Here is a 27,276-nt window from a genome sequence, read left to right as displayed (position 1 = left end):
CGCGAAAATTCGCGCCGCGCTGAAGGGGTTAATGAAAAGCCTTTATTATTAGGCTGAGCACTCTAAGTAAATTTTGCAAGCTCAGACTGCACGGACAGGGGTTCCAGTATAAAAATGTGTACACACATTTTTCAATGTTTAGCAATAGGAGGCTATGCATAATGCTACCAGAATGCTCTCCAATTAGATGCATATATTTGCAGAAGCTTGAAAGTAAGATTGATGATTCTGTGCTTTCAAAATAAAAAATGTAAACAAAAAAATACAAAAACATTTCGCTTAACTACAGTAAAATTGTAGGTATAATTTCTTAACAGCATCATTTAGTAAAATGTGCTGCTGTACGCCTGTATTTCCCAAAAATATTTTTAATGAAAAATCAATGTAACCAGTTTTCATAAGATTATGGGAAACAAAAATAAATAACCGTTGGTAAAGCCAGTAGATCTGAAATTGATGGTCAGCCTTTTGCTTTTGTTGATGCATGACTTGTTTTGGCATGGTTTTTGTGAAACATTATTTGTGTGGAAGCTGCTGGGCCCTCACCATTATAACAAACATTGGCAAAAGCAAAAATTGTTTTTACCTCAAAAAGCACACATTGCCACAGTAGTTCCTGGCACTGAACAAAACAACTGTGTGTCGAAATGTTCCTTGTGAAAGAACCGAATGCTGTCACTCACAGTGAAACTAGCCGACGGAGAGAGAGACAATTTTAATAAACGCAATAGGTCATGGTTAATGCCAGACTTAATTAGGGGCCCAACTATTAAATAAAATCTCAAAAGTGGATCCATGTCCTTGCATTAGGTGCAGATATACCGCTTCTGTGAATTCACAAGACTTTACAGAAGTAGGCCAAGAAATAATACTCCTAAAAAATATTTGTGAACAGCATGTAGCATGAGCAAATTTGCAGGTGTAGATTTGCTCAAGGGAAAATCTGAGTCTTTGCAAGTTCACTTTCCCTCAAACCACTTTTTTACCAACCCCGGAAGAAGTTGTATGCCTTCCATTGTCAGGAGTAAATGTCCAACCTTTCTCAGTGTGGGAGAAGATTTAACCCGTTGACCACGGCGAGAATTCTGCCACGGTGCGGGTGATTTATGACTGGGCGTGGACAGGACGGCCCCCGGCCCTCCTCCGTACGCAAAGGGTTATAGAAGAGTTGGGGAAAACCCTTAAAACATGCAAGTTAGTAGGTTTGCACAGACTCAAAAGGGCCTTCCAAACCTGGAACTATTGCTTTCCATCACAGTCAGCCCCTGTGTGTAGATGTGCGGAAACGTGGCAACATAAGGGGATTGCTAGTATTCAAACCCTACTATGGAAGGAACTCTAACATAATCAGAGAGGCTATTTCAGAGCTCTTTTAATGAGATTGCTACCACAATTTCTCTCCGCATTGCATGGCACATAAGGGACAAGTGTATTTTGTCACAGGACAAGTAGTAGATTTATAAAGCAACCTGCCCCATGGACAAGGAGATGTTTGATTAAATTCAACACCCCTGTGCTTAAACAATTACTATTTTGGAGGTAGATGTAGAAATCAGTAGGGGTAAGGATGAATTGTTTTCCTCCTTGTCATAGTCTTCCTAATGGGGATTTTGCTCAAACTCCATAGCGGCAGAGTTAAAAACAAAATTTGATACCAACTCTTTGTGGCACTGGTGCGGAGACAATGAAACAGTAAAGGGAATCATCCAAGGTTACAGGTTGTGCTCTGGTCATCTCAGTGAGACAGGATACAGCCTGGCTGAAGTTTGTTCTGGATCAGACACTTGGGGCAGAGTCTGGAACTGTCGCCTTTGGAACAGAGATGGGAACCACTGATCGGACCTGCAGCAAAGGTAGTGAGGAACTCCTTGGTGGCAGTTCAGGGGCAGGCTGTGGCCCAACGATGTCAGCTGGCGCCACAGATGGACTGGTGGAAGTATATTTGACTGATCCAGCAGGCCCAAAGCCACACCTAAGTAACTTGGAACCGTCCCGAATAAATGCAACATTTCCTCCCAAAAGGCCTCAATCTGATGCTCAGTTGACAGTGGCATGAAAAATTCAAGGTACATTGGCTTCATCTCGGAATATGGTCCCAGTCGAGCACCGATGTCTGAGACCCACCATTCGACTTTGTCTTGGACTCAGAGGATGGCCACCAGTAATGGTCTAGAAACAGGATCGGCCGATATCTATTTCTTCACAATATAGAGCTTTTCTTCGTGTCCCTGATGGCCTTCAAATGCCTCTTGGCTTTCAAGCCTTGTTTCGAGCCCGGCACTAAAGGCATACTTGGTGATTGTGGCCATCTGTTTTACAGAGCTGAAGCACTGCTTACTCCCAACAATTTTGGATATCCTTGAACACACTTGGGAAAAAAGTTTTGTGAAATTTTTTAACACACACAAGCTGACAACAAGATCTGCATCAAAGGGTGTGGAAATGGAAGAATTTATAAGAGACCAGGACTGGCGCCCATATGCGTCTCCATGTTGTGACTTCTGGAGGTGGGATAGAGCTGGTACTAAATACAAAGGTGCCACCTGTTGGGCACAGAAGCTATTGCAGGAATGTTTTTCAGATACAGTGACACCAGGCAGGACTCAAAATGTGTGGTTAAAAGTATCCATCAGAAAAAAAGATTTTACAATACTTTGGTTCTCAAGTTTGTTCAGGAGGTGCAGATTTCTGGTAGTGGGTGCTAAGTGCAAATCTTTCAAACTTGCTTCAGGTGTGGTGGGAGACAAAGAGCCTGTTCGGGCGTTCACTGGCTTTATGACCACACCCACTCCATTCTTTTGCCTGGGCAAGAGAAATTTGTTCCTCTGGGAGAAGACTGGGTGTAACAGTCTAAAACCCCAATCTGCCCCTGTCCCCATGGGGTCTGAAAGACTACTGAGTCCATATTGGTGTGGGAGCATTGTTGATGTCTGAGCAAGTCAACACCACCCTTCTTATTTCCCCCTCCATATTCCCAGGTGTCTAGTAAGCTTTTTGTCCCCAGCCTCCTACTTCTCCCCTCATTGGTGGAGGAACAGAAAGACTGCTGCGACCATTTCCTCAAATTATCTATTAGACATTTTGCAATGTTGCTTAAAATTAAAAATAATAAATAAAAAAAGGCAGGTGGGGAGGGAATCCCACTGGTAACGTGTGGAGCTGTGCTTACCTGTGCTCTATCCGGTGAAGCCAATGATCGCTACAAGGGAGCCCACAACATAATGCAAATTGGGAGTAGCCTAAAGTGCAAAAATTCAACCCCACCCGCAAACGAGGAGGACAAGACGTTCATGGCTGTTTTTTCTTGCCAGAGACGACTGAAGGTCCTCTCCTAAACAACTATGACTCAGTGCTTGCTATAATCTAAGGCAATTAAATATAACCAGTATATCCATATTAGAGTGAAAGCATCTAATGTCATTGGACTATTAATTAAAAAAAAAAAGCTGTGCAGGAAAATACAGAATGAATAAGCACAGATAAGATCAGATTTACCTTAATGCCCATCAGCTTTCTGAATTTAACATTTTGGTCTTTGTTTCCAAAATTAAGCTTCTCCCATAACTCAGCAGATTGATTTTTTGTGTTATCTTGATGCTTTAATGAAATAAAAGAAACATTACATTTGTAAACACTTCATTGAAATAAAATGTCTATTCACAAATCATCATGGTTAAACAATGAAAATCTACACTTCTGACATTAAAAAACTGTTGTAAATATATAGTCGGTATGTAATCACACCATTCCAATTTTTTTACAGCATAAAAAGCTCAAGACACTGCATATAATAGATTTCGGTGAGGAGGAAAGAAACAATTTGCTTACTTCAGTAATGCTCTTTCTGTACAAGGCCTCCTCACCTTATTCCACGAGAGCCATCCTGGAGCAAGATTTTTTTTGAAGCGATGCCCTCGCACCCAAGTAGCTGGCATTATGGGGCTGCGTGTTGGCTTCAAACTTCCCCAGAAATGATGAAGAGGAGTTACAAATCAGTACACCCCCTGTGCATAGATGTAACTTTCGAGTCTTGTTCCTCCTTCTGCACCATCGGACAGGGACACAGAACTGGTGGCTACAGTTTGTGGAGTACTAACCTAGGACCTTTTTATGGTTTACAGGGGTGTGGAATTTATTGAAATATGTACTTGTCCATGGGACAAGTAGCTTCATAAATCTACTTGTCCTGTAACAAAATCCACTTGTCCCTTTGGTGCCGTGTAGTGCACCGTCAAATAATGGCAGCAATATCATTATAGAAGAGCTCTGATAATTCCTCTCTGGTTAGGTCAGGCTAATACTATAGAAGGATTTGAATTTTGGAGGTTTTCATCAGCTCTTCTCTAATCTTTTCCCATACTGAGAAAGGTTGGAAATTTACCACTGACAACGGCAGAAGTAAAGTTTCTTCCAGGGCTGGGAAAAATGTGGTTGGAGAAAAAGTGAACTTGTAAACACTCAACAGATTTCCGCTGGGGCATAATCATATTTGCTCATGCTAAGATGCAATTCACAAATATTTTATAGGACTATGGTTTTCTGGCCTACTTAAGGAAATTCATGTGAATTCATGAAAAACGTAAATCTCCTTTAATACAAGAACATATGTCATGGGTGCACTTTCGTGACTTTAACATTTGAGCCCCTAATGAAATTTGAGTTAACCAAGACCTTTTGTTTGTATTGAAATGCTATCTCTTCCTATCTGTGAGCTGGTTTCATTGTGTGTGACAGCATTCTGCTCTTTTACAAAGTAGTTTTGTTCAGTGCTGGGAATTTCTATGGCAATGTGGCTTTTATGAGACCAAATACTAGCTGTCTAGAAAGAACTCACTGGCAAACAGCACCACGCCTACCTGATAATCCCAAGGTAGAGATAGGAGCACAGTGTAGGCCAAGTGAGTAACCAGAACATTTAAATACCCCCCCACGTTGATTCAAAGTTCTTATGACACCAAGCAAGCGAAAAAAAGTAATTGGAATCCTCTCCACAATAGCTCTCTTGTCTCTTCCATCTAAGCATCTATCCATTCATCCTGTCACCCACTGATATCTAGCATTTCACCTTTACATTGGCACCCATTCATTCTTTAATCCATTACCTTTCACTAATCTGTTCATCCATCTGTTCATCTGTCTCTCGATCCACTCATCCATAACCAAACCTACCCATTCATCTCCAAACCCATCCATTTCAACCATCCATCCATCCTTTCGCTCATCCATACACCATCCCTTTCACTCCATCTATATACCCTTCCATTCACTTCATATATCCACCCTCCCTTTCACTCATCCTTCCACCCACCCTTCGACCCATCCATCAATCCATCCATTTATCCTTTACATTCATCCATCCTTTCGCTCTCTAATCCTTGCACCCTGTAACCCATCCACTCATTCACCCTTTCCTTCATTATAACATCCTTTGTCCATCCACCATCCCGGTCACTCATTCATCCATCCATCCATCTAGCCAGCCACACTTCTACTCACTCATCCTTTCACCCACACATCCATTCATCCTTTCAAATTAATTACAAGTCTTTGTCTGCCAAGCTGCAGACAGAAGAGGCCCATCAAGAGCTCCACCACCTCTACTGTAGCTGCTAAAGCCTATCCTGCCATCTCCAAACCTATCGATCCAACTGATCGATAGGTTTGGATCCTTTATCCTTTGCTCATCCATCCATCCTTTCACCCCACACATCCTCCTTTTCGCTCATATTCATCCATCCTTTCACTCATCCCTCCATCCACCCCATCCATCCTCCTTTTCACTCATCTATCCACCTACCCTTTCACTTCATCCATTTATGCTTTCGCTCATCCATCCATCTTCCGTTTCGCTCATATATCCATCCACCCTTTCACTAATCCCTCCATCCACCTTTACACTCAACTCTCCACCCACCAAGCCATCCGTCAACCCGTCCACCCACCCACCCATCCATCCCTCACTCAGTCAGCTATCTATTCATCTACTCTCTCACCCATTAATCCACCCTTTCAGTAAGTCGTCCATCCTTTCACTCATCAATCCACTTTCAACCTATCCATCCACTCACCCATCCCTTCATTCACCCTTGCTCTTTTCCTCCCATTCTCACACATCCATCCATCCACTCATTCATCCATCTATCCATTCACCCTTTCACTCATTCATCCATGCATCCATCGATTCACCCTTTCACTCATTAATGTATGCATCTATCATCCACTCTTGCACGTATTCATCCCTGCATCTACACATCTACCCTTTCACATATTCATACATGCACCTATCCATCCACTCATTCATCCATGCACTATCCATTCACCCTTTCACTCATTCATCCATTTATGGATTTAAAAATCCACCCTTACGCTCCACTCATTCATCCATCCATCCAGCCTTTCACTCATTCATCCATGCATCTATCCATTCACCCATTCACTCATTAATGTATGCATCTATCATCCACTCTTGCACGTATTCATCCATGCATCTGTATATCCACCCTTTCACTCATTCATCCATGCATCTATCCATTCACCCATTAATGTATGCATCTATCATCCACTCTTGCACGTATTCATCCATGCATCTGTATATCCACCCTTTCACTCATTCATACATGCATCTATTCATCCACCCTTTCACTCACCCTTTCAAGTCCATTATGGGCCTTTGTCTGCGGACCAGCAGACTGAAGAGGCCCATCAAAAAGTTCACAGCTGCTGTAGTTTCTACAGCAGTGTGTTCACAATGCCCCTGGTGCAGGCACAAAGTGACATGAGAGGCCTAGTTCAAGGACAGAATTGGGGGTGGCCTTAGGCCTGCATGAAAGCCCATGGGGAAACTAATGAGCTTTAATGTAAGCCCTCGATGTGTAAGATATGAGAGGCCAAGGGGAGCGGGTCAGAGATGTCAGAGAGGGCGGCTAAAGGGGGTGGGGTGGGGTGAGCAGGTTCAGGCACTGGGTGTAACATAAGGTGTACAGGAAAGGCAAAGTGCAAAGGAGGGGGTGCATAAGAAGGGAAAGCAAAGTGAGTTAAAGATGAGGCCCAGGAGTGGCGCAGAGAATACAAGGCAGGGGTCATACAGTTCAAGTCAGAGCAAGGGGCCAAGAGGCAGATAAGGCAGCCTCTTACATGGGGCCTGGAAGCTACACGAGCACGAGCTATTTCCAACTTCGAGCTCTGCTTTATCATTTTGTTGTTCTGTTCTGGGGAAATTAAAGTGCAGGCCCCAGCTTTTGCATTCACCCTTTCACTGCCAATAAACTGCTCAGAGCATCTTATTAACTGGCTGTGACCTACAGGGTTGAACAGCTGTGTATCGGATTACCATAAAACTGTCTACTTGTCCTTTGGACAAAATACAAATTGAAACCTCTTGCCCTCCTAAGAAATCTAGATGTCTCGGGCGTCGGGAGATAGGAATTCCCCACCCCTGGGTTTATGTGATAGTGTCACCCCTACAGCAGGCCTTATAGCCCTACAGCAGGCCTTATAGCCGTAAGCCAGGGTGCACTATACCTCTTGTCGGGGTAGAACTGCACGAGCATATATGCCCCTAGTGTCAAAGTCCATTCTTAGACATTATAAATGCATAGTGAAGCCATACTTAATACATGGGCTGGAAACTTGATGATGCGAGTTCCACAGATACATGATGGCTTAACCGAATCCCAAAAGGTTTGGTACTAAACAGCTTAGATTAATAAGCCCACACCCTGCCAGTGTTGGATTCATTAATAAATGCACTCAGAGGTGCCTCCTCAAAACCTACCAAACATCTGGTGTGTGCCCGATTCGTTTGCACCAACCTGCCACTACTAGACATGTATCTGACTCGGAGGCGGGAGTCTTGTGCTCTGGATGGAGGCGCTTCACACCTACCCCCAAGCAGAACAGCACTGAAGAGCGGTAGCACTGAAGAGCGGTGAGCCTCAAAGACTTCCTGCCCTTTGTTACCCTAGCCAGCGCCTCTCCAGTTAGTGGAGATGCCCGTCCCTCTGACCAAGCCCAACCTTTGGGAGCAAGGTCAGCAGGACAATAGTAAGCAGGAGAGAATGTGTTCCCTCTCAGCCAGGACCACCCCCAAGGTGGCCTTAGCTAAAGTGAGCCCCCCTCCTTTGAAAATCCTCTATTCAGTTTGAGGATTTCAGCCAGGGATGGACATACAACGGGTTAGTCACCCTAAAGGCAAGTAATCATAGACTACTATCTGCCAGCCCCTTTAATGCCCCTAAATGGAGTATTTAGGGGCACCCCTGAAACTTAATCCTTAGTTCCGTATGATTCAAGAAGGAAGAGGGCAAAGAAGAGGCGTGCAGCAGATGAAGCCTGAAGTCAACCACTTACTTGGACCCAGGTCTAACGGCCTATCTACAGCCTCGAAGATCCTATGAAAACAGACAACTCATCCCACAGCCCAGAACCCTCCAAAAGCCTCTGGAAAGACTGTGGTCTTCAACAAAGACAATAACTACAGAGAACTGCAGCCCTGTTTACCAAGAAACTCCCAGAAAGGCCTCGAACACCTTCGGAACCGTGAAACCACGCGTCCTGATCCACCTCTGCACTCAACACCTCCGGCCTGAGTCAAAGTGGCCCCCTGGTCCCAGCGAGATTACCCAGCAATCCAGAGCAAAAATCCACTGTGGGCTGACCCCTCCAGGACTCCATGACGATCCTTGCAACCTACACATGAAGGAACCCCTAACCATGACAGGCTCCGGTAAGGATTTTCCGACCTGTAAAGACATCTGCACCCGCAGCCCCCCGGCCTTGGAGAGCCCGGACAGTGCCCAGGTGACCCTCAACATCTGAACTTACCTGGCAGCCACAAGTTACGTTCGGCTAGTAACCTGGTCAGAGCCTGCAGCCTTTTTTGAGACAGCTGTCCCCCCATTGATTTGTATTGGGTGCCTGATGCTGTATGGGCACTCTGATTCGTCCGCCCCTGTGCCACTGATGGTGCGTGCTTCATGCTGCCTCGTCTTTCTAATTCCCACTGTGCCTGTCTTAACCCTTGGAGGTTGACATCTAATTCTGTGTTTTTTTTTTTTACAGAGTTTTATATAGCGCGAACTTGACCTGAATCGGGTATCAGAGTGCTTTACATAGCACCAGTTGCATTACAGGACTGACACATTAATTTTTGTTAGGCACGGGAAGATTACGTGATTTGCCCAGAATCACAGGATGTTCAGTGTCATTGCCGAAATCCGAACCCAGTTTCCCAAATTCAAGGTCGACCACCCTAGCCGTTAGGCCAACTCCTCTCTGGTAGACTTTCCACGATAGAAGCACAGAGCCATGAAACATTAACCACTGGTGCGTCAAAACTAGGGACCTTTAGGGGCGACCCTATCCCTACACATCAGTTTGCAGAACAGGGTGGCTGGGTGGGGCGGTAAGGAATCTACAACTAGAATATGTCTCTACCAGATACATTATTACTGAAGGTAAGTAACTTACTTATCTGATAGACTTCTAGTAATAGATTCCTTACCTTACCCAGGAATACCAAAGCCGAAGGAGGGTTTGAGAACCAAGATCACACAAGAAAGTCTTTTAGGACCGAACGGGCAAAGTACCCCTTGGAGGACTTGGCTGTCCAGGCAGTAGTGTCTGGTAAACGTGTGCAAGGATGCCCACATTGCCGCCTGACAGATATCCAGGACTGGGACTCCGTGTGCTAATGCAGAGGTTGCTACTGTTGCTCTAGTAGAGTGATCACGTAACCCACAGGAGGTTCCTTCTTTGCCAACTGGAGTAAGCTAGCTCAGTATATACTTCACCAAAATGAGGTATAGTGTGCAAATAGTCCAGTGGAACGCCAAAGGTAGGCAGAGGTAAAAGTAGATAGCATCTCTCTATTTGTGGTTGTATGGGCGAGCAGTAAGGCTTTATCAGAGGGGAAGTGTTAAGTATTTGTTGTACACACTCAATCAGCAAATTATGTCACACTAAAAGACTGAACTCAGACCAATTTTGTTTGTATAAAAATATTATAACGTTATTTTATTTCTAAAACGAAGCCAAGCTTGGCATAGGTAAGTGAAATAAATTATTTGCAAATTCTTTATACAGTGTTTACAATTGAATGCAGGTTCAGCTGCAGTTTGATTGAAATACAGGTAAGTCAAAAAATTTAAATTACTGTTCAGATTACTTTTTAGATACTTTTCAGATTACTTCGTGTGATATGCCAGATATCAAACTGGGACCTTTCCTAGAGAAAAGGCAAGTCAAATCAGATATGCACAGCTCTAGTATTTCCGTTTTTTTAAAATTCAACTCCACACAAAACATTTTTCCACAGGAAAACAGTCAATGTATTCTATCAAGAGAAATGAAGTTATCGATTTACAGGTAAGTACACGGTCTTTATGGTGGAGTTTCTGGGGTTAAAACAAGGTTTACCCCACTCTCAGATGCACTATGTGTGTGTTGTATACATACACACACACTTATAATTATATACACTAAAATATCTTATATAATTATGTGTCCCCCTTAATCCCGTAAAATATGCTCATTGGACTGGTTGAAAAGTTTTTTTAAAATGTTCTTTACTGATCTTATTTATGAGTACATATGTGAATAATGTTATACATGATAAAATATGGTTTGTGTAGAATTATGTCTTCTACTTCAATACATAGAGTACTGATGTGTATAACGATTAGAATATGTGGGATTTAATTACACAATGTGGGACTGAACATACAAGAATTGAAATGTTGCACAATTTGCTAAAATCGAAGTTTAATCTGATCTATGTCCCGTGTTCATATAGTGAAGACACCCGCTCCTTCACATAGAATGCATTTAGTACATAATGTGGGACCGAGCATTTAAGAATCGAAATGCTGTACAACCAGCCAACATCGATCGGAACTATGACCAATGCCCTTTGTTTACATAGCGGAGTACACCCGCTCCCTTACACAGAATGCGCGCGCACACATCACGTTATATACGCGATGACGCACAATACCCGGAACTAAACTGTTACCAAACAGACGACCAGGGATATGCGACCGTGCTGACCCTTGTTCTGCGAGCGGTAGGCTTTTATATACTTTCCTCCAAAATAAACCCTCACAAAGATTTAGCGTAATTCTAATCGTAAGTCCCTCTGTTATTAGGCATCTTCCTGTTTCCCGCTGTGACTTTAGTGAAAATCACCTCTAGATTTGCGAGTACCACGCTATCTATTCACAGTGGTAAGTGGCGTTTTTAATTACCAATGCCCAAATTGGAGCGCTTTTCGTATAGTTCGTATATCATCAACATTTGCTCTATCTTATTTCCTGACAGTGCCCGGCTGGGTATACTGTAAGTCAATTTCATTTACTTCATCACGCATGGGTTGCGTCTTTTAGAGACACCACGAGGTAACTTTCGCCCCCTCTTGTCCACATACAATTAATTATTATTGCGACAACACATATTAATATCACTTTCACCTTTCCCCCAGATGTCCCGCACTGTTTAGTCCTGACGAGACCTCCATCAAGCAGGTCGAAACGCCGTCGACGCCATAGGGAAAGAACCCTTTAAGCACAGTGATCTATGATTGTAGCTAGTCACTGATAGTAATTGCTTTATTATTGTGCTTGGTCATTCCCTTTGTAAATATCCATAACAAAAAACTGTACAGATCACTTATTGTTGTTTGTTTTGTTTTTGCTCACAAAATCACTGGGGACACTTTGCACTTTTTTGTATATATATTCTTTTGTATATATGTCGCTGTTATAAATATGAAAATCTTCATAAGTTGAAATATAAGAAGTATTTCTTATAAATTGGTATATGTGTGCTTCTTTCCTTGCCAGAACCTTCTCTGTTACAAATTAATATTGCTAATTTAAGCTATCTCCAGCTAAGGCATGGCACCCTTCTGATTAGGTCTTTTACATCCAAATGGTCAAAGTCAAGCAAAGAAACCTGCCGGGCATGTGATTATAAAAAAACGAAAATTTGGTTCATGTAATGTTTTTCTGTTCTGCATATTCAGTAATTGGAAGACGTTGGTTGATACCAATACGCAGGAATCTTAAGCTTCAACGTGTCACCCAGGCGTGCCGGATTTTGTTTTAAGATACCCATCCCCTCATTGTGTTTGCCGTATCTCGATACCTATTCGGTATGTGGCGCAGAAGACAAAGTTTTGCAACTTCTTTGTAAAATTCATGGCATCTTTTATTGTTACTCTTTGATAACTCAACTGTTTAATTCTTTTTTAACAACAAATGATCTGTTTTCTATTTATTGTTTTAATACTTGCTGCTTGTATGAATTTTATTAGAATTTTATGGTCTTTGACCGAAATAAAGTTATCAAATGAATGAAATGATTAGTTTATTTTGTAGTAGATGCATTAAGTATTTTAGTTCAGTTGATTTCTTTGTTATTTTCCTTTGTAGTTTCTCCCTAATGCACCATTCGGAGAATCTTTTCCACTTTGCTACATAGCACTTTCTTGTGGTAGGTCTTCTTGCCTCTCTGTGTACCGCCATTTTGCTTGCCGGTAGTTTGAAGTGTGCAAACTCTAGGTCTTCAGGAGCCATACTGCTAGGCTGAGGCTCTCTGGCTCTGGGTGTAGTACTCTTACGTTCTGCATTGTTAACAGGTCCTTTCTGGTTGGGAACCTGTGTGCAGACGTTTGTGCCATCTCCATGATCTGTGAGAATTAGTATTAACGTCATGTTGCTGAATCTGCATTTGTTTAGTACCCTGTGTAGCTGTGGTATCGGTGGAAAAGCGTAGGCTAATGTCCCTGACCAGCTTATCCATAGCACATTCCCAAGGTACTGTTTGTATGATATTCTGGATGCGAAGTTTTAGCATTTTGCAATGCTGCAAATAGGTCTATTTGCGGAGTTCCCCAATTGTGGAATATCTTTTAGATTTCTTGGTGATTGATTTCCCATTTGTGGGATGCTCACGTCTGTCTGCTTCTACATTGTCCTTTCCTGGTAGATGTATCGCTAACAAGTCTATTTGTCTTGGAATTGCCCATCTCCATATTTCCTGTGCTAGCACTGAAAGTGTCCCTGTGTCCCTTCTTGCTTGTTGATGTAGAACATGGTGGTTGTATGGTCCGTTTGGATTAGTACCGTGTCCGTACAGTTGTTTCTGAAAGGCTTGGAACCCTGTCTTCAGTTCTAGGTAGTTGATGTGCTTTATTGCACCCTGTTGTGACCCCAATCCCATTACCTTGAGGGTGTTTGTGTGTGCTCCCCACTCCATCTGGGAGGCATCTGTTGTGATGGTCACTGTTGGAGTTGGTTGTGTGAGTGGTCTCCCTTGTGTTATATTCTTTTTGTTCCACTACGCTACTTCGTGCTGTACTGCTTGCGTGACAACCACCAGATCCTCCCAACTCCCTGTTGCTTGTGGCCATTGTTGCTGGATCCATTCTTGGAATGGTCTCATGTGTAGGCGGATATTTGGGACCAGATGTATGCATGACGCCATCATCCTCATCAGTTTGCTGACTGTCCTCACTGTCCGAACTTGCCCCTTGTGGTACAGATGCGTCTCCTTCAATATTGCCAAGGTTCTCTTTGCACTTGTAATCACCTTGCTCAGTATCGTGTTGATCTCTGAACAAAGAATATCTTTACTTGTTCAGGTTGTATTGATCGAAAACCCTAGTTGGGCTAGTGTTTGAATGACCTGTTCCATGTGCTGCTTGCACTTGCTGTATGAGTTTGCTTCTACCAGCTAGTCGTCTAGGTACGTGTATATGTATCCCTTGCCTCCTTCAATGTGCTGCTACTGCTGCCAGGCATTTTGTGAAAACCCTTGGTGCAGATTTGAGTCTGAATGCCAGCACTGTGAACTGTTAGTGAGTTCTGTTGATCATAAACCTTAGGAGATGTTTGTGTTTGCTGTTGATGGGGATGTGCAAGTAAGCGTCCTTTAAGTCGATGGTTGCCAAGTAATGCAAATGCTACTTACCAGTATTCATCTGTTCTTGGCATGTAGGGCTGCTGACATTCATATCTGTGCATAGATCGCCGCCTAGTGTTGGGTCCGGATGATTGCACATTGTTGTCCTGGAAGAGTCTTCGAAGTATCACGAGATAGGTGGCTCCTCCCCTGGACTACAGTGCGCATGGGCATCGCCTCCATCCCCAGATTGTTTTTAGCCATTGGCCGAGATGGAGTGAACTATGTGAGTGATGCCCATGCTATGAGCATATATAAATATGAATACTGCAGCTGCTACAGGCGCCGGGGAGGAGGGCGGGCGATATGAATGTCAGCAGCCCTACATGCCAAGAACAGATGCATACTGGTAAGTAGCATTTGCAGTTCGAGGCATGTGGGCTGCTGAATTCATATCTGTGCATAGAATACATAGCAGTCCTCCTATCATTGGCGGCCGCCCGTGCCAGCTGCAGCAGTTTGAAAAAGTGTTTTGAGAACAGCCTGACCAACAGCTGCCTGCTGTTTAGAGTGCACGTCTACACAGTAATGTTTAGTAAAAGTATGTGTGGTAGACCATGTGGCTGCTCTACAAATATCCTCTAAGGGAATGTTCCCAAGGAAAGCCACAGAGGGCCCCAACTTTCTGGTGGAGTGGGCTCTTGGTGGAATTGTGAGAGTGCGTTTAGCCTTAGCGTAACAGATCTGAATGCATTTCACGATCCACCTAGCGATACCAGCTTTGGAAATAGCGTTACCCTTGTGGTGTGAGGCAAATGCAACGAAAAGTTGCTTGGTCTTTCGAAAATCCTTTGTCCTGTCAATGTAATACATTACCGCTCTTTTAACGTCAAGGGTGTGGAGCATCCGCTCCGCCAGCGATTCAGGGTTTTGAAAAAACACTGGCAACTCAATTGTCTGGTTTATGTGGAATTGAGATACAACCTTGGGTAGAAATTTAGGGTTAGTGCGGAGCACCACCCTGTTAGCATGTACTTGGAAAAAAGGTACTTGGATGGTGAGTGCCTGTAACTCACTAACCCTCCGTAGCGATGTAATTGCTACTAAGAAAGCCACCTTCCAAGTCAGAAACTGAAGCTCACAAGAGTGCAGTGGCTCAAAGGGAGGACCCATCAGCCTTGTAAGAACCACATTGAGGTTCCATTCCGGAGCTGGTGGTGTCCGTGGTGGAATGACCCTTTTGAGTCCTTCCAGAAATGCCTTGATAGCAGGAACCTTGAAAAGTGATAGGTGTTGCCTATTCTGGAGGTATGCGGCCATTGCAGACAGGTGAATGCGGATGGAAGAATACGCCAAATTGCATTGGTACAGATGGAACAGGTAACAAATGATGTTCTGAATGGAAGCATCCAGCGGGTCAATGTTGTGGTTTACACAATAAACGACAAACCGCTTCAATTTAGCCGCATAACATGCTCTAGTAGTGGGCTTCCTTGCCTGTTGCGGATCTGGGTGCTGAATGTCGCCATGGCTCTGCATCAGAAGGCTGGGTGTGAGATGAAGCCTTTGATGCGGTACCACGGAAAGTTCCAGAAACGTGGTGTACCATGGCTGGCGAGCCCACGTTGGAGCAACCAGGATGAGAGTCATCGAGTGCTGCCTGAGTTTGCGTGCCACCAGCGGTATCAGAGGTGCTGGGGGAAAAGCGTACGCAAATCTGCCTGACCAGTTCATCCACATCGCATTGCCCTGTGATTGCGGGTGTGGGAACCTGGCGGCGAAGCTTTGGCATTTTGCGTTCTCCCTTGTGGCGAACAGGTCTATCTCTGGATGACCCCACCTTTGGAAGTACGGTTGGAGTACTGATGGATGTATCTCCCACTCGTGCATTTGGTGGCTGTGCCTGCTGATCAGGTCCGCCATCTGATTGTCCTTGCCTGGGAGATGCTCCGCCATGAGGAAGATGTTCCTCTGAATGGCCCACTTCCACATGCTCTGAGCCAGATGAGACAGCTGCGGAGAGTGTGTGACTCCCGGCTTCTGAATGTAGTACATGGCCGTCATGTTGTCCGTCCGGATCAACACGGCCTTGTTGCACAGATGTACTTTGAATGCCTTTAAGGCCATGAAGATCGCCATCAGTTCCAATACATTGATGTGCATCTTCCTTTGCTGTAGTGTCCATAGTCCCTGCACTGTGTAGTGGAGTACATGCGCTCCCCATCCTTGGAGAGAAGCGTCCGCTGTCAAGATAATCTGTGGCACTGGCTCCTGAAACGGTCGGCCCTTGCAAAGGTTTTGTTGATTCCACCAATGCAGAGAGTTGTACGCCCGACCGCTCACCAACACTAGGTCTGTTAGTTGCCCATGAGCCTGAGTCCACTGACGTGCTAGGCACTCCTGGAGCGGACGCATATGTAACCTCGCGTGCGGGACGATGGAGATGCAGGGGGCCATCATGCCCATCAACTGCATGAACACCTTCGCTGGAAGCGAGTGCTGAGGTCTGAATCGTTGGATCAGCGTCTGGATACTGGCGATTCTAACTGAATTTGGCTGCGCAGTGGCTGCCAGAGTGTCTATTGTCGCGCCCAGATGCTGCCGTATATGGGCGGGTTGGAGATGGGATTTTGGGTAATTCAGCGAGAATCCCAGATCGTGCAGGAGATGAATGGTGCGGGACACGTGGTCGGCGCACTGCTGTTCTGACTTTGCCTGAATGAGCCAGTCGTCCAGATAGGGATAGACGTGGATGTTCTGGCGTCTTAGATGCGCCGCCACAGTCGCCAGGCACTTTGTAAAAACTCTTGGCGCTGTGGTGACCCCGAAAGGCAGAACCCTGAACTGGTAGTGCTGGTCTTGAATTGTGAATCTGAGGTACTTCCTGTGTGAAGGATGCAGGGGAATGTGAAAGTATGCATCCTTGAGATCCAGCGTAGCCAGGAAGTCCCCTTGCTGAAGCAGAGGGAGAACCTGCTGCAATGTGAGCATATGGAAGTGTTCTGACAGAATGTACCAGTTGAGGGGCCTGAGGTCCAGGATGGGCCTAAGGGATCCGTCCTTTTTGGGGATTAGAAAGTACAGAGAGTAAACTCCTGTTCCCCTTTCTTGCAGTGGCACGAGCTCTATTGCCCCTTTTTGCAGCATGACTATGACCTCCTGCTGCAACAAGTGCAAGTGCTCGCCGGACATAGGACGGTTTTTTTGGAGGTATGTTTGGTGGAGTGGAAGTAAGTTCCAGACAGTAACCGTAATGGATAAGAGATTTGACCCACCTGTCCGTGGTGATGGATTTCCACGCGGGCAGGAACTGCTGGAGTCTCCCCCGACCGGTGTTGTGTGGTCGGGGGGCAGTGACAAGGCGTCACTGTTTGTTGGTGGTGGAGGACCTGGAGCTGTTTCCACGTCCCCTGCCTTTGACGTTGTTGCCCCTGTAACCACCTCTACCCTTGTTGGTGTATGAGGTCTGGGTGTTGCTTTTATAGTACTGCGTGGATTGTGATGCCTGACCCCTTGAGGTGCCCCTGTTATTGGAGCGGGGAAAGGAACCACCCCGAAACTGCTGGGACTGGAGGGCCCCCATAGACTTAGCAGTGTCCGTGTCTTCTTTCATTTTTTCAAGGGTTGCATCCACTTCAGGGCCAAACAGGTGGTCCGGATTAACTGTTTGATTTAAGATGGTTGTCTGTATGTATGGTTTGAAGCCTGATATTCTAAGCCATGCATGCCTACACGGTAACACGCTAGTGTTTATAGCCCTGGAGGCGGTATCAGCCACGTCCAGTGCACACTTAATGGAAGCATTGGTGATTAGCTTCCCCTCCTGAATTAACATTTCAGCTCCCTCTTTGTACTGATCAGGTAAGTGCTGCAGAAGTGTTTCTAGGGTGTCGTAGTGCGCCCTATCGTAGCGTGCAAGTAGGGCCTGCGTGTTTGAAATGCGCCAAATATTAGCTGCCTGCGCAGCAATAAGTTTTCCTGAGGCTTCAAAGATTTTCGATTCTTTGTCTGGGGGAGGAGCATCGCCCGTGGTCTGCGAGTTTGCCCGCTTGCGTGCGTTGGATACAACCAAAGAATTCAGTGGCAAGTGTCCCTTGATGTACGTTGGATCAGTGGGCGCTGCCTTGTATTTTTTGTCAATACGAGGATTGATGACTCGCGCCCGAGTGGGCTCCCTGAAAACCTCTGGCGCATGCTTCAGCACTCCCTTGAGCATAGGCAATGTCTTGACCGACTTTTCAGCCACTGAGAAAGTGTCAAACAGAAAATCGACATCCACTGGGTCCGCATGGAGGTCGACATCATGATTAGCCGCAGCTCCCTCAATTAGAGCGTTGAAGGCTGCAGAGTCCTCTGTTGGAGAAGTTTTCGCTGCAAAAAGCTGCGGTTCGTGACCTGACTGAGGGTCCTCAGGGTCGCCTCCAGCAGACCAAGGTTCATTGACCTCCTCTGGATCCGAGTACGCTGGATAATTGTACTCGTCCTCCTCATCTCCGTCACCTTCCCCAGCGTTAGAATGAGTTGGTGAGAGTTCTAGATTTTGTGGAGATGCAGGCTCCATAGGGGCAGAAGTACCCGCAGAGTCCAACTTCTTTTTGAGTGGAATACGAAAATGTTGTTAACACTGGCTCCGGGGTGATCTTCCTTTAAGGAGAGAGGAGTTTGCCCGTGTTGGCGTCGATGACAACCTCTCGACGCTCCTCGTCCGCGAGTGGCTGGAGCCGAGGCTTCGGCACCACCAATGACGCTTTAGGCGTCGACACCAGCTTCAAGGGCACCCCGGCCCCATGTCTTGGAGCGAAAGCCTTCGGCGTCGTCTTCGGCGGCAGCGTGAAGTGGATCGGCGTTTGCGCCTTTGCCGGTTTCTGTGGAGGCTTCGGCACCACATCCTTCGGTTCGGGAGCCAATGCGTCCTTCCGAATACGTTAAAGGGATTCCGTGACCTTTTCGGTTAAGGACGGGGAGGGCTGGCCCGGCCCGAGCGATTCCCCCGAGTCCGGAATAGGGTCGGCGATCAAAGGCACGGTCTTCGGAGCCGACACATCACCACCCTTGGCCTTGACGACCGGAATCGGCGCAGCCAGAGCTTTGGGGTCGTCTTGACGCTTCTTCAAGGCTTTTTTCGGGTCATCGACCTCGACCATCTTCGGCGCCGACGCGGCCGCGTCGGTCGTCTTCGCCTTCGACACCGGGGTCTTCGGGTCGGCCATCTTGGCGTGGCTCTTGATGTCGGCGGCCATTTTGGACCTTTTAGGCGCTGAGGCCTCTGGAGCCTTCTGTCCCACCAGTGCGACTTTCACTTTCGGTTTCGATACCGTTGGTGTGGACCCTGATGGCTTCACTTTCGGTTTCTTTACCGGGAGTGGCGCATCACCAATGTCCGTGGCCGTTCCATGTTAAGTAGTCTGGAGCGTCGTGTAGGCCCGTCCGCGCCGACAGCACGCGGAAGGGCAGCAAGTGTTCGGAGCTGAGGAATAAACAAACCCGAACGATGGACAATACCGACGCTAATCCTAAAGACCTTTTGGTCTCAAGTAAGGAAAGTTAAACAACTATCGATTCCGACAGAGGGAACCGAAACACATCCGAACCCAATGGCGGAAAAAAACAATCTGGGGATGGAGGCGATGCCCATGCGCACTGTAGTCCAGGGGAGGAGCCACCTATCTCGTGATACTTCGAAGACTCTTCCAGGACAACAATGTGCAATCATCCGGACCCAACACTAGGCGGCGATCTATGCACAGATATGAATTCAGCAGCCCACATGCCTCGAACTCTCCTTCTTGTAGCTGTGGTATGACCTCTTGGAGTGATGTTATCTTGAACCTTTGAGTTTTTAAGAACCGGTGCACAAGTTACTTACCTTTGGTTGTAGTGTAGTTCCTATTTTCTCAATAGGCCCTGCGCATTGGAATAACATAAACAGTAGTATAGACGTAGAAGTGCGGATCTTCCAGGTCTCCACTGACTATGCTAAACTTAATTGGGTTTGTTACCAACTAGCTCAGAGGTCACGGGAAACTTTCTTGACTGAATAGGAAGTGATCAGCTTCCCTGGTACAGACAAGGGATTCAGTTTTCCAACAACCGCATAAACATGACAACTTTGCTCCTTAGAATAAGAGTCAATCTCTAGAGTCGTGTGAAACAATAGACAGTTATTTTACTCAGTCAGTTTTGTGCAGATTACTTTCACCAATATGCAGAGAAATAGAGAGACAGGCGTTTTCAATAAAAAGGTATTATTTATTGAACAGTCTTTCTTCTCATGCAGAGAAATGAATTGCCACAATTGCAAGACTAGTTATTATAAAAAGTGCGTACAGTAAAATGAGGATTGCGAAATACTGTAAAAGTATTGATATGGTTTCTTAGCCATACAATGGTTTAAAATGAATAAAACATATATACATTCATATATACATTAGGCTAACGTACTCAACTGGTGCTTCTAACTACGCCTACCCCAGTGTACCTGACCTAAGCCTAATACGTGGAAGGGAGTAAGTAGCAGTTTTAGTTAAGCTGGTTTTGCCAAGGTTTGCTTCAAGAATTCTCTCTAAGGGTTTAGTCAACACCATACCTCTGGAATAGAATGTTGGAGGTCTTGTATCTCCTTCCAGGACTCGATATCCCAGTTACTCTCAAGAGGAGGCTTGAAACGCCGGAGCTGGACAGCGTCTCTCTCAGCGCGTCGAGAAGGAGGAGGGGCAGCGTCCGTGGGCAGCTTGCATCTGCTGGGCTCTGAAGGGGACAGCTGTTCTGCTCCTATGTTCACCACACCATCGCTATCATCGATGTCGTTGAGGCAGCAGCGTTTGCTTAAGGCAACGTTGGTAATATTTGTACCTGAAAGGTGCCTTGTTTGACGTAAGTTTTTGGACATAAGACGTCAATAAAGATGTCACTAGGAAGTGATCGTCTCTCAGTGCTCATTAGAGTTCTATTACTAATCAAAACATAGCAAGCAGGGTTTTCCCAGGTTGCTGAGTTTTATCTTGTTGAAGAACTCGGAGTGTAATCTAGGAATCTTAGATAGTGGCTTCTGCTGTGTCATTTGCTCTAATGAGCTGCAGAGGAAGCTGCAGAGGAAGAGATTCTGAAATGTGGCTCTGATCGTGTTAGGCCAGAGACGAGTTTCTGAAATATTACTCTTGATCGTTTATGCCATTATAGGGGAATAAATGGATTATAGCCGTATAGGGGCATAAGGTCACAGTACTGATCGGGGTCCTAGATTAGAACGCGACATGGTAACGATATATCTGTAAGAAACAGTAGTTAGTATTAGATTCCTTACCTTAGAATATCCCCAGGCATCAGACTGGATCCGGAAATTTTAGCGTAGCAGTACTCTTGCGCGTCGGTAGGCGTCATCAGCAGCTCCACGTCCGTCGTCGGGATGACGTCGCCGGAGTACTTAGACTCCGTCCTCGCGCGCGGACGTCAGTTCTTATACACAGCTTTTCCGCGCTAGAAACGCAGAGCCATGATAAAAACCAACACTGGTGCCATGAAACTAGGGCCCTGAAAGGGGATAACCTTAACACTAGATATCGGTTCGCAGAACGGGGAGGAAAGGGGGGGGGGGGGGGGAGTAAGGAATCTAATACGAACTACTGTTTCTTATAGATATATCGTTACTGAAGTTAAGTAACTTGTGCATCTGAAAGAAACAGGTTAGTATTGGATTCCTCACCTTAGAATAGATACCCCAGCAACACCAACCCCGGTGGTGGGTCTGCGTACCAATAATCACACCAAACAGGTTAGTATTAGATTCCTCACCTTAGAATAGATACCCCAGCAACACCAACCCCGGTGGTGGGTCTGCGTACCAATAATCACACCAGAAAATCCTGGAGGACGGAACGGCCAAAGAAGCCATCCCTCCGGACTTGGCTGTCCAGGCAGTAGTGTCTTGCGAACGTGTGCAGCGAGGCCCACGTAGCTGCCTCACATATGTCCTGCAAGGGGATTCGCCGGCCCAGGGCAGTGGTAGCCGCCATGGCCCGAGTGGAATGGGCCCATAGCCCAACAGGATGTTCCTTCTTAGCCAAAGAGTAGCACGCCTTGATGCACAACATGACCCACCGAGAGATGGACCGTTTGTGCACCGGCCGTCCCTTCTTAGCACCCACGTAACCAACAAAGAGTTGGGCATCCACCCGGAACTGGCTTGTGCGATCCAGATAGTATGAGAGCGCACGTTTTGGGTCCAGACGGTGGAGCCTCTCTTCCTCTTTCGAGGGATGCGGAGACGGAAAGAAGGTGGGCAAGGTGATGGACTGCCCGATGTGGAAGGCTGTGACTACATTGGGAAGGAAAGAGGGTCTTGTCCGCAACACAACCTTGTCCGGATGGTAAGAAAGGAGGTTTAGAGGAAAGAGCCTGGAGCTCACTCACTCTCCTGGCAGAGGTGATGGCAACCAGGAAAGCAGTCTTAAGTGTAAGACGACGAAGAGGACAGCTATGAAGCGGCTCAAAAGGAGCACACATCAGGTAAGTTAGAATCAGGTTCAAATCCCACTGGGGCATCACCAAAGGAACAGGGGGGAAATAATCTGGGGGAAAGAATCTGTTAACAATCGGGGACTTGAACAAAGAAGGCTGATCAGGTTTATTTATTTTTATTTATTTATTTTCAAAGTTTTATATAGCGCGAACAAGATCTTTGCAGACATCAGAGCGCTTTACATAGAAGGGTACATGAGGGAACAAAGTCAAATAAGTAAATCAATAGATCACACAGTACAAATAATACAAATAGGTGACTGCAAAGCAAATCATGTGAGTAATAAGACAACTCATACAAATAAGTAAAGAGGTCAAGCATGTAATACAGATCGGTGCAGGGTGTTAATAGGGTTCGAGATAGTAGTTCAAGTGTATTTAGCCATGAGGATAGCTTTTACTTCTTTTTTAAAGAGTGTAGTGGAGGAGATAAGCCTGGTTTCGGGAGGGAGTGAGTTCTAAATCCTAGGCGCCATTCCTGAGAAGGAGCGCTTGTATGTTTTTTCCTTCCGGAATCTTCGAGGTTTCAGCAGAAGATTGTTTGTGCCTCTCGTGTTTCTGATTCCCCCAGAGATTGTCAATTTCTGAGCAAGGTAGCCGGGTGAGTTTAGGTGTACCGCCTTGTGGGTCATGCAGGCGATTTTCAGATGTATTCTGGCTTCAAAAGGCAGCCAATTCAGGGACTTCAAGTCAGGGGTAATGTGGGAGTGCTTTCTTGACCCAGTGATGAGTCTCGCTGCAGCATTTAGAGACGCTTTTAGTGGAGCGGTTGTAGTTAGTGGGAGTCCGCAGAGGGCGGTGCTGCCGTATTCAATTCGTGGGATGACTAGTGCTTGTACTGCAGTTTGGAAGTCTTTGGCTGGGAGGTAGGGTTTAAGTTTCCTCAGAGTATTGATCTGGAAGTTCGCTCCCTTTGTTGCCTTGCTGATATGTTGCTGCATGTTGAGATTGGTGTCGAGTGTTATGCCTAAAGATTTTGCTGAGTCCACGATGGTGGGTTGGACATTGAGTGCGGTTAGGAGTTTAAGCCAATGTTGAGTGGTGGATATCTTCGCTGGAGGTGAGATCAGAAGGAACTCTGTTTTCAGGGCATTGAGTTTGAGGTGATTGTCGGCAAGCCAGGATTGGGTGCATCTGATCGTTGAGTTCAGGAGCAGGATGTCATTGGGTGATTGTAATTTGAGGTAAAGTTGGGTGTCATCGGCGTACATGTGGAAGTGTACATTGGATGCTTGTAGCAAGGTGGTGAGAGGTTCCATGACTAGGTTGAACAAAGTTGGGGATAGAGAGGATCCTTGGGGGGACGCCTAGCGTTACAGGTATTGGCGAGGACATCAGGTTGTTGCTCTTGAATTTCTGCGACCTGTTGTGAAGAAAGGAAGTGAACCATTTGAGGACAGTTCCAGATAAGCCCATTATTGTGTTTAGTAGTTCTAGTAGGTTGTCTCAAGAAGGCAGAAAGGTAGCCCTTGATAGTGCCCAGAGCAGAGCCCTGCTGGGCAAGAGAAAGAAGGAAGAGGGGAACCCCAGAAAGGGGGGCAGAGAGTGGATCCACAGCCTTTGCTGTGCACCATGCCACAAATCTGTTCCACCTGCAGGCGTATACCAACTTTGTGGAGGGACGCCTGGCTGCCAGAATCACATTACAAACTTCAGGAGGCAAGTCAAATGGCCTCAACTGCCGCCGCTCAATCTCCAAGCATGGAGGTGGAGACTGGACAGGTTCGGGTGGAGGACCGTCCCCTGCTGCTGCAACAGAAGGTCCTCCTGAAGAGGCAGACGAATCGGGGGGATAGACAGACATGCTGAGTAGCTCTGGATATCAATATCTTCGTGCCCAGCCCGGAGCCACAAGGATAACGTAGTTTTGCAGCTTGAAGATCTTTCTGGATTCACTATGCTGTGCATATTCCGCGGTCTTGTGGTTGGGTCCGGATTCGTAGTCTTTTCTTTGTTTTTTTTTTTTTCCGTAGCCCAGGTGGGCGTCGGCGTCACCCCTCCTCTGGTGCATTTCCAGTGACGTCGGCATGCTTCCTGCGGAAGCTCCTACTCTTGGGCGCCATCTTCGGATTCTTTTTTCCGTGTTTCTTTCGTCTCCGAAGTGATGGCAATGTTCTATTTAGGTGAAGCTTTTTAACCGCTTTGTACCTAAAGTCTTTTCTACTTCTTTTTTTTTTGACCACCTCTTTCCTGTCCAGCCTCATCTTTCTGGCGGAGGTGGGTGGGTTCGTTAGTGAATCCAGTAAGATCTTCAAGCTGCAAAACTACACCGACAGGTAAGAAACTGAGGTTGTGTTGGTGTGCGATGGCCTCGAGGCGATGGCCCCCTCGCAGCCATCGCACGCCAACACAACCTCAACATCATCTCCTACGCTGATGACACTCAACTGATACTATCACTCACCAAAGACCCTAACACTGCCAAAACCAACCTATATGAAGGAATGAAAGAAGTAGCCGAGTGGATGAAGCACAGCCGTCTAAAACTGAACTCAGACAAAACAGAAGTCCTTATCCTAGGTACCTCCCCCTCCGCCTGGGACGACTCTTGGTGGCCAGAGGCCCTTGGAAAAGCACCCATCCCGACGGACCACGCACGGAACTTAGGTGTCATCCTGGACTCCTCACTCTCTATGAACAGACAAGTCAACGCCGTCTCATCATCTTGCTTCAATATTCTTCGCATGCTCAAAAAAACATTTCGCTGGATCCCCACCGAAACTAGAAAAACGGTCACCCACGCACTAGTCACGAGCCTACTGGACTACGGAAACACCCTATACGCCGGTACCACCGCAAACCTCCAGAAAAAACTCCAACACATCCAGAACGCTTCAGCCAGACTCATACTAGACATCCCGCGTAAAGACCACATTTCTGGCCACCTGAAAAACCTCCACTGGCTCCCCGTTAACAAGAGGATTACTTTCCGCCTCCTAACCCACGCACACAAAGCACTTTACGAACTCGGACCCGAATGCCTTAACTCACGACTTTCCTTCTACACCCCCTCCCGCCAGCTACGATCCTCCAACCAAGCCCTTGCAACTGTACCTCGCATCAACAAAACCACCATGGGAGGCAGATCCTTCTCCTACCTGGCAGCTAAAACATGGAACTCACTTTCCACTCACCTTCGCCTCACTCAGAACCACCTAACATTCAGAAAACAACTTAAAACCTGGATATTCGACAAGTAATTCCCCACCCTTCTTCAAGCACCTTGAGACCCTCTGGGTATGTAGCGCGCTATATAAATATCACTTGACTTGACTTCGTTTTGCAGCGTGAATCTTTCTGGATTCACTATGCTGTGCATAGATTTTGTAGCGGTTTCTCATTTCTGTGGCGGCTGGGTGGAAGATGAGCGTTGGTTTTTGAATATGTGCTGGAGCACCTTTTGTCCGACTTGTGCTTCCTTGTTCATCTGAATATCCACACAGTAGTGCTTCGTGAACGTGTGCACCGAAGCCCATGTGGCCGCCAGGCATATGTCTTGTATGGGTGTGTTAGCCAGGAAGGCTATTGTAGCACCCTTTTTCCTAGTGGAGTGGGCACGTGGCCCCTCTGCTAGTTCTTGCCCTGCCCTTTTGTGGCAGAGTAGAATTGTTTGCGCGATCCATCGTGCAATAGTGTTTTGGTTACTGCCTTTCCCATGAAACTGTTGGCGAATGACACAAAGAACTGTTTTGTCTTCCTGTGTCCCTTTGTCCTCTCAATGTAGTGCATGACCGCCCTTCTGGCGTCCAGGGTGTGCAGAGCTCGCTCTGCGCTAGTGGTTGGTTTTTGGAAAAAACTCTGTATCTGTATGGACTGGTTCATGTGGAATTTGGACACCACCTTTGGCATGAAGTGTGGGTCGGTCCTCATCACAACCCTGTCATTGTGTATTTGTATGTAGGGTTCCTGTAGCGTTAGTGCTTGAAGCTCGCTTACTCTGCGTAAGGACGTTATTGCAATCAGGAAAGTTATTTTCATAGTTAGCATTTTTAGTGAGGCCTTGTGAAGTGGTTCAAAGGGCTCCTTCATGAGTTCCGTTAGGACTATGTTCAAGTTCCATGCCGGTGGCGGCACACGCTTGGGTGGTGCGATCCTCTTCGCTCCTTCCAGGAACCTCTTCACAACCTGTGATGTGAAGAAACTCCTGCCCATCTCACCCCTTGTGTAGGTGACTATCGCTGCCAAGTGGACTCTCAAGGAGGACGAGCTGAGGTTCTTTTCCAGTAAGTGCGTCAGGTATTTTAGCACTGTGGAGTCCTTCTTCATTTTATTGTGAAGCCTTTCTTTCCTGCACCACATCGTGAATCTTTTCCACTTTGCCACATAGCACTTCCGTGTGCTGGGCCTTCGTGCCTCCCGAAGGACCCTGAGGGTGCTTTCTGGCAGTATCAAATGTGCGAACTCTATGTCCTCAGCAGCCATGCCACTAGGCTCAGGCTTCCTGGCTCTGGGTGCAGTACCTCTCTGTTGTGCATGGAGAGCAGGTCTTTTCTCCTGCCGAATCTGTGGGGATGCACTCTGTGTCATCTCCATGATCTGCGAGTACCATGTCTGCCTGGCCCACTGTGGCGCGACCAGTATCAGGGTCATGTTGCTCGCTCTGCACTTGCTCAGAACTCTGTGCATCAGTGGTATCGGAGGGAAAGCGTAAGCAAATGTCCCGGACCAATCTATCCATAGGGCATTCCCAAGGGACCCCTCTTCGGGTTGTCTGGATGCGAAGTTTTGGCATTTTGCATTCTGGCGTGTTGCAAACAGGTCCACTGATGGCGTTCCCCACCTGTTGAACAACCACCTCGTCTCCTGAGCATTGAGCTCCCACTCGTGGGATGCCGATGTCCGTCTGTTGAGCCAGTCTGC

General features: G+C 46.5%; 1 protein-coding gene across 1 annotated transcript in view; it reads right to left on the bottom strand.

The window, feature by feature from the left end:
• Positions 1-27,276, bottom strand: part of RSRC2 (arginine and serine rich coiled-coil 2) — a 183,855-nt gene that overhangs the window by 1,486 nt on the left and 155,093 nt on the right. The window contains exon 9 of the mRNA XM_086942948.1: positions 3,496-3,597. Within this exon, the coding sequence (XP_086799074.1) occupies positions 3,496-3,597 (102 nt within the window). The remainder of the gene's footprint in view (positions 1-3,495; positions 3,598-27,276) is intronic.

This window comes from Lissotriton vulgaris, chromosome 11, assembly GCF_964263255.1.
Source record: "Lissotriton vulgaris chromosome 11, aLisVul1.2, whole genome shotgun sequence".
Taxonomy (NCBI): Eukaryota; Metazoa; Chordata; class Amphibia; order Caudata; family Salamandridae; genus Lissotriton; species Lissotriton vulgaris.
This window is presented reverse-complemented; position numbering and strand designations above follow the sequence as displayed.